The 7431-nt window shown below is 32.4% G+C and overlaps 1 protein-coding gene across 1 annotated transcript; it reads left to right on the top strand.

Annotated features, from left to right (window-relative positions):
• The first annotated feature begins 3314 nt into the window (after nt 1–3314).
• LOC110109389 (polyubiquitin) lies at nt 3315–5054 on the top strand. Its single transcript, XM_020840446.2, has 2 exons — nt 3315–3492; nt 3980–5054. The coding sequence occupies exons 1-2, from the start codon at nt 3448–3450 to the stop codon at nt 4859–4861; spliced, it is 927 nt and encodes a 308-aa protein (XP_020696105.1). The 5' UTR covers nt 3315–3447; the 3' UTR covers nt 4862–5054.
• Nucleotides 5055–7431: the final 2377 nt, after the last annotated feature.

Genomic DNA, 7431 nt, shown 5'->3' on the forward strand with positions numbered 1-7431 from the left:
ACGTAATTATAAAACCACTCTAAAGACTGAGCATTGGGACAGTAGACCAATTAAGGAAATTATGGAGATGATTCCAGTTGGAGTTGATCAAATGCAATAGTGCCAACTTGTTAACCAATGGTCAAAGCCAGAGGACCAGGTAAATATTGAGATTAAGCTTTTTTGTTGAAATATTTTAAAAGTTATAATTTAACATTATCATGTATCACATGAAATGGCTGTAAAAAATTCTGCGAATGTCAAAAAGCAAACTTATCCTCACACAATGAGTCGTGTGAGCTCAGTTTGGAGATAGAAGTAAACGGTAATGTTTAATTATAACAATTAAATACTTCATTTACAAAATTACATTTTTTAGTATAATTTTTTTATAATCTACTAAGGATAGATTACAATTATGAAAATTAATAGAATGCATAAAGATGGGACCTGATCATCTGAAGATGATATGCAACAACAACAACAACAACAACAACATCAAGCCTTTATCCCACTATGAAGATGATATGCAACGATGGGTAAATTTAAATAGTGGAAAATTACATTGTTTGTTTAGAATTTCAGAAGTACATATTTGTTGTCATAGGCAAGCCAACTTTTCTCTTACCATTTTTTTCTGCTAGATAATATTCTTGAGCTTCACTTGAACGAAGGCACTGTCGATGGAGCAGTATTTAGCCTAATTTTGTATTTATTTAAACAAATCATTGAGTTGTGCGGTTTATTTTCTGTGGAGGGAAAGAAACGACAGACGTTTTGGTTGGATTCAGAGCTCCCATACATTATTTATCATAAGATTTCTGATGCGATCATTACTAAAACGAGAAGTTGGAAGAACATTGATAAGTTGCAATCCAAGTATTCTCAAATTATCAAATCTAGCTTGAGCGGACTCTACTTGCTTACATCCTTAACTCTATCACAACGATTTGGTTAAAAAAAATAATCCATGTAACTTTAATTATTATTTAAGAAAAATTCTATAACAACATCATCTTGAAAATTATTGAAATGAATTTTGTGAAAAAATAAAAAATAAAAAAAAGGTGAGAATATCATGACCAAAATTTGATTTGGATAAATTTTAAAATATTCAATTTTCCTTGAGATAAAAAGAACTAGAAAATTTAATTATTTATTTATATATTTTACTTATCTAAAAAAATTAAAAACTCATCTAAGCAAATTTTCATATTTTAATCAGAATATTGCTTCTCCTTTTTGGACATACCTAAATCAATTTTCATCTAAAATTTTCTCATGTTTTTTAACCTTTATTTCTTTGTTTCATTTTTCTTTTTCAGTTTTTGAAATATATGAAATGTTGCTAGCCATTTATTTGAAATTTTAATTAATTCTTTTATCTTTTTAATTCTATAAAATTTTCATATTAAGATAAATATAATCATTATAATCATCTTATTATGATTTTTTTAGCAAACGAAAAAGTAAGATTATATGTATACATAAAGATTAGGATCCGCTTAGAGCGGCTATAGTTTTTTTATAAAAATTGTTCTAAAGTTATTACGAGAAAAATAAATTTTTGGGGCATTATAAATATATTTTTTTTATTTGAAAAATCGGATATCAACTTTCTTACAGCTCTCACAGATTAGTGGATTTGCTTACAAAAAATCAGCCGTTCAATAAAAAAATTTTAAAAAGCAACGAGAAATCAACAAGATCGTAATAGTTAAATGGACTATAGTTCCGGTCTAAGAAAACGAAGCTATCACAAAGTTGTTCGAAGCAGGAGAAGTTATTACATTCGGACAAAAATCAGAAATCCGGACAAATACCGAGTGCTCGGTACCGAGCACCCAAGTGACGTGACGTTTTATTATTGGTCTTTGGATATGTTCCGTGTCCGCACATAATAATTACTCCCGAAGCAGACCCTAAATTATTTTTAGCATATAGAATGAAAATTAGAAACTTACACATTTGAAAGAAAAAGGCTGATAGGATTAATTAAAGGGATCTAAGAGAAACAGAAATCTAACAAATAGGACGAGGAGGGTTTTTTTTTTCTTGTTTTTTAATTTTAGAAGTTCATCCATGTAAATAATGAATATTCAGGTGTTAAATAGATAATTCCTATAGTTTTAGTGATATGCATATAAACTCCTAATAGAGAGAAACTGATTTATATACAAGTTACTAAAAACTCCATCATTAATTTACATATTTAACGGCTAAAGTTTACTATTTACATCATATATCAACCTATTCATATGTGTTAATAAAAAAACCTAGAACATCATGAAAGTCTACGACTGGATCTCATTGTCATTGACAAGATCAGCATAACGTGCAGTTTAAAATGAGACTGCTCGAATGCAAAGCTAGTGACATGATCGAAAGCGTCAAGAGCTACAAATGGACCTGATATGTTCTCAAAAATTTATCTTGATCGGCACGAATCTCAAGGCAAAAAGCTAGTTGGAAACTTCAAAAATTAAATCCGGAAGCACCAGAACTCCGATTTCAGCGAGCCTACAGTCAAATTGAGCGTCTCGGAAATACGAACCCAACGACACCAAATTCGACCCAATCCGAGTCCAAATGGGTCCGAATCAAGGACCCGAAGCGCTGTTGGAAGGTTCAAACCGCAATTTGAGTTACCAAACGGTCTCCAATTTTATCGAGCTTATACTTGAATTGAGCGACTCGACGAGACGAATCCAACGAGCCTAAGATCGCCAAATTCCGACATCCTTAAGGCCTTCAAATGTCCAACGAACGGTACATGATCAAATGATTCGATATCGGCCGTCCATTCAAACCACTCCCAGTTCGCCCATGATCTCACGTCTATTTACGGGCTTTGCCACTCCATAAAAACTTTTAATAGAGCCCTCATTCTGCACAAAGGGGAGGGAAGTGAAGAGAGAGAAAAAGAAGAGAAGGAGGAGAAGGAAGAAGCTCCTCCTCGACCACCGCCGGAGCTCTTCCTGCCGCCTGAAGACGTCGGAACTCTGCCGGATTTTCAGGAAACACCGGGAATTTGCAGAACTTTGTAACTTTGTGAGAAGTTGACTGCCGCGTATATTCTAGCACGCAACAGGACCAACAATGCCCAAAGAAAAAGAAATCAAAATGAGATTTGAACAACCCGCAAAACTTTAACTTTTGGGTGATATTTTTTATTATTTTTTAAAATTTTAAATGTTATGCAGATAATTAATGAAATTTAAATGATAAATATATAAATATTAAAATTTTAAATATTATTCGTCTAAATCACAAAATAAAATAAAATAAAACTAGTACAACCCATATTTCTTAAAATTATGATGCTACGCCTTTACCAAATCGGCTCTTAGCCTGGGCGAGCCTTTATTGCTCAAAAGCTCTGCCTTCTTCACGAAGACATTGCCGCCTCTATTTCTCAGTCCAATTTGGAGAAAATGATCTTGCTTTAGAGAAAGCTAAAAGGAAGCAATGATGCACGGCCCGGCGACAACCGGAGAGCCTTCGAAGAAGAAGGTATTGCTTTACATAAAACGTCCGGCGATAATCTGTATGCGTGGGTTACATTTTTTTTCTGATTTCATGAACAAAGTTTTAGCCAGATAGTTCATGCTTATATTCGCTGTATTATAAGCATACTGTTTGTTTGCGGTATCCTAATCACATTGTGCAGTGGTACCATAGTTTGAAAACCTAGCTCCAAAATCGCCCCACAGGTGTCCTTAATATGGTTTTTCTTCCTCGTTCCATTTTTAAACTGCTCTTGATTGGTTTAAGCAGTTCTAGGGCATTCTATTGCATACTACTCAATGGAGTAGTACAGTTACATATGTCAAACTTTTTGGGCAATCACTGTCTAATAGAGTTTTTATGTTGAAAATGTTGCAATTGAAATGCCTTCGGTTAATTATGTTTATGGTAAATCAAGTGTAGAATTGAATTGTGCAGTAGATTATAATTACTTAATAAGATCGATAATTTTGGATATTTGTTTTTGCTTCAGATTAAGGTCTCCTTCAAAGTTATTAGATCTCTTACACTTGATGTTTTAAGCTCTGACACAATTGGGAGTATCAAAGACAAGATCTACAGGATTGAAGGGACTTCAGTCAACCAACAAGAGCTCTTTTTTGCAGGGAATCATCTAGAAGATACCAAAGCACTATCTGATTACATTGTTTCCACTGATTCTGATTCCACCATAGATGTTTGGGTTGAAGGAAGAATGCCAATTTCCATTAAAATCCCATCAATGGAGAAAACTTTACCTCTTAATGTGAAGTTTGTGGAAACAGTTAAGAAACTGAAAGTCATGATTCAGGATGAGGTGGGAATTCCTTCAGATCAGCAACTTCTTATTTTTTGTGGCAAAACACTCAAAGATGATGAGTTATTAATTGCTTGTGGTATCATAAAGGATTCTACAGTTTATGTCATGTTGAATCCATTAGCTGAGCTTCTCCTCTATGTCCACATGGCTTGTGACAATGCCTTCAGTCTTGAAGTAAAGGCAGGATATACCATTAGCGATGTCAAGGTCATTGTTGAGAGTTTAAGAGGAATTCCTGCTAGTCAAATAAAAGTTTTTCACGATGAAGTAGAGCTTCAGGATAGCTTCACCTTATCATTCTACAAAATAAAGCACCAATCTGTTCTGCATCTACAAGCTCCAATACAGATATTTGTAAAAATTGTGACTGGAAAGACCATAACTATCACAGCTGAAGCTAGCGATACCATTGCAATTATCATCACAAAGATTGCAAGCAAGACGGGTTTTAAATGCAAGAATTTGAAGCTCTTCTATGCTGGAAAGGTACTTCAGGATCAAAAGACTCTTTCATTCTATGGTATAAAAAGGGAATCAACAATCTATCTACGTTGAATCAACAATTTATCTGCCGGCTCGAACATTCTATGATTGTTGAAACAAGTGGTGCTGTTGGTGGATGATTCAGAACTAATCTCTTTATATGATAGTTGCATGTTAAATTGAGTGACAAACTTCTCACTTATTTTTATGTGTGGCAATATCGTGACTTCATTTCTATTGTTCTAAATTACTGAACTATTTTGAATGCTGGTGTTGATAATTTATAGGGCTAAGTACTTTATATTGATTTCTTTGCAATTTAAGCTGCAGCTATTGATTAAAATCATCCTTCTTCATGCGGGTTGCCAGGGAAATAAATTAAATATGATAATCAAAGAAGTATGTCCACAAGGAATGAGAACTAAGGCCTTCAGATGCAAGGCTGAAAAAACTAAAATTTTGGATGAGCAAATTCATTTTTTCAATTGTGTTGGTGAAATAGGAGTTGCTTCTTTGACTCCTTATTTTGAGAGAAGTAATGTTATGAAACTTTGATGCATTAGAAAAATATTTATGGCTGCTTTGAGATTATGAGAAATTTTAAAATTAATGTAAGGCAACTTCGGTGATGATTTAAAAATTATTTTTGCTTCGTGATGGGAAAGAATTAAATAGATTTTAAATTTGTTGGAGTGGTGGCGAAAAATTTACCGTTGAAGAACGGTTAAGGAAAAAAGTTGGCCAATTTCAAAATTGTTAATAGCTTTTTGGTAGATCATTTTTTTTTACTGGAATAGGGTGAGGATCTTCACATCATTAGTTAATTAATGAATGTAATTTTAGATCAATTGAATTTTTGAATGAAAGGTTTTAAATTTTTATGTGGACTGCTCAAAACAGATGAATAATAGGAGTTGAGATTTTATGAAAAGATTATAGCTCAATGTGGGTAGCTATGAATAGGGTGTCAATTTTTGAAATAACCAGGCAAATTTGGTTTCGAGTCGACCCGTTTAACTAACATGTCAGGTTCAAGTTATTCTCGAACCAAATGAAAAATTGGGTCGGGTCTGGATCTGGAAATGACCCACATGCAACCCACATGAAAAAGGAAGATTTTAAATCAATGGCAACAGCTTAAGTTGCAAAGAAATCAATATAGGGTATTAAATATGTTCAAATTTCATAAAATTTAGCTCTATAAAATTATCAAGCACTTACATTCATAATTGTTTAGTAATTATGAACTTTTGAATTAAAGTCACGAAGTTGTCACCCATAAAAATAAGTGAGAAGTCTGCCACTCAATTTAACATGCAACAAACATATGAAGAGATTAGTTTTGAATCATCCACAAATAGTACTAATTGTTTCAGCTATCATAGACTGCTCAAGCTGATAGATGGAATGTTGATTCAGTCTAGAATATAGATTATTGATTCTATCTTAAATATCATAGAATGCATTTGTCTTCTGATATTGAAGTACTATTTATCACATAAGTAATTTAATAAAAAATAATTTACGTTTAATAAAAAACTTGTGTTTACAAAGAGTTAGTAGTACTAATTTTTGAATTGATTTGCAAATCAACAATAATTAAAACTTGTGAACTAAAATTTTCATCTTCTCCTACATTCTCAATCCCCTACTTCTATGAGTTGTCCATATAAAAATTTGGAACTTTTCATTAAGAAATTCAATTGATCTAAATTTACCTTCATTAATTAGCTAATGATTTGAAGATCTTCATCTCATTCCAATACAAAATATGCTAATAGTTCATATAATTTAGCCCTATAAATTTAACAACATCAACAGTCCTAATTGTTTAGTAATTTATAACAATTGAATTAAAGTCAAGATGCAATCACCAAAAAAAGGAAGTGAGAAACCTGCCACACAATTTTACTTGCAACTTTTATATGCAGAGAATAGTTCTGAATCATCCACCAAAAGTAGTACTTGCATAATTCAACTATCATAGAATTTTCGAGCCAGCAGATTCATTGTTAACTCAACTTTGTTAGATTGCTAATTACCTCTGAATTCCATAGAATGCTAAAGTATTCTGATTCAGAAGAAACTTTCCAGCATACAAGAGCATTAAATTCTGGCTTTTGAAACTCGTCTTGGTTGTAATCTTGGTGATGATAATGGAGACTATAACCAAGCGTTACGGTGGAGGAGAAAATGACATGGCTTCTTCCTTTGCTCCATATCTTCCTCTACAGCCGAGCTACAAGTAAAAAAGTAAAACTTCACAGAAATGTCTTGAGAAAAAAGAGTTTTGGGGTTGGCGGATATAGTTGATGGGGAGCTAGCCAAGGGAGGAAGAAGAAACTTGATTATATCGTGCTACTATAATACAATATAAAAATAGATAATTTGAAGAAAAAAAATTTACTTGATTTTGTATTATAAGCTTTGTACATTATTTATAGATTCGAAATAGTGAAGAAAAGGAAATTAAATGATCACGTGTAATAAATATTAATTTAATACATATATTAAATGAAAAGAGATAAAAATAGAATAATTTAACACCTATAATGAATGCCAATTTAATACATATCTTAAATGAAAGGAAATCAAAATGAAAGTGAATTAATGCCCATAATAAATGTCAATTTAATGTATAG

Source organism: Dendrobium catenatum, unplaced genomic scaffold (assembly GCF_001605985.2).
Source record: "Dendrobium catenatum unplaced genomic scaffold, ASM160598v2 fragScaff_scaffold_231, whole genome shotgun sequence".
NCBI lineage: Eukaryota > Viridiplantae > Streptophyta > Magnoliopsida > Asparagales > Orchidaceae > Dendrobium > Dendrobium catenatum.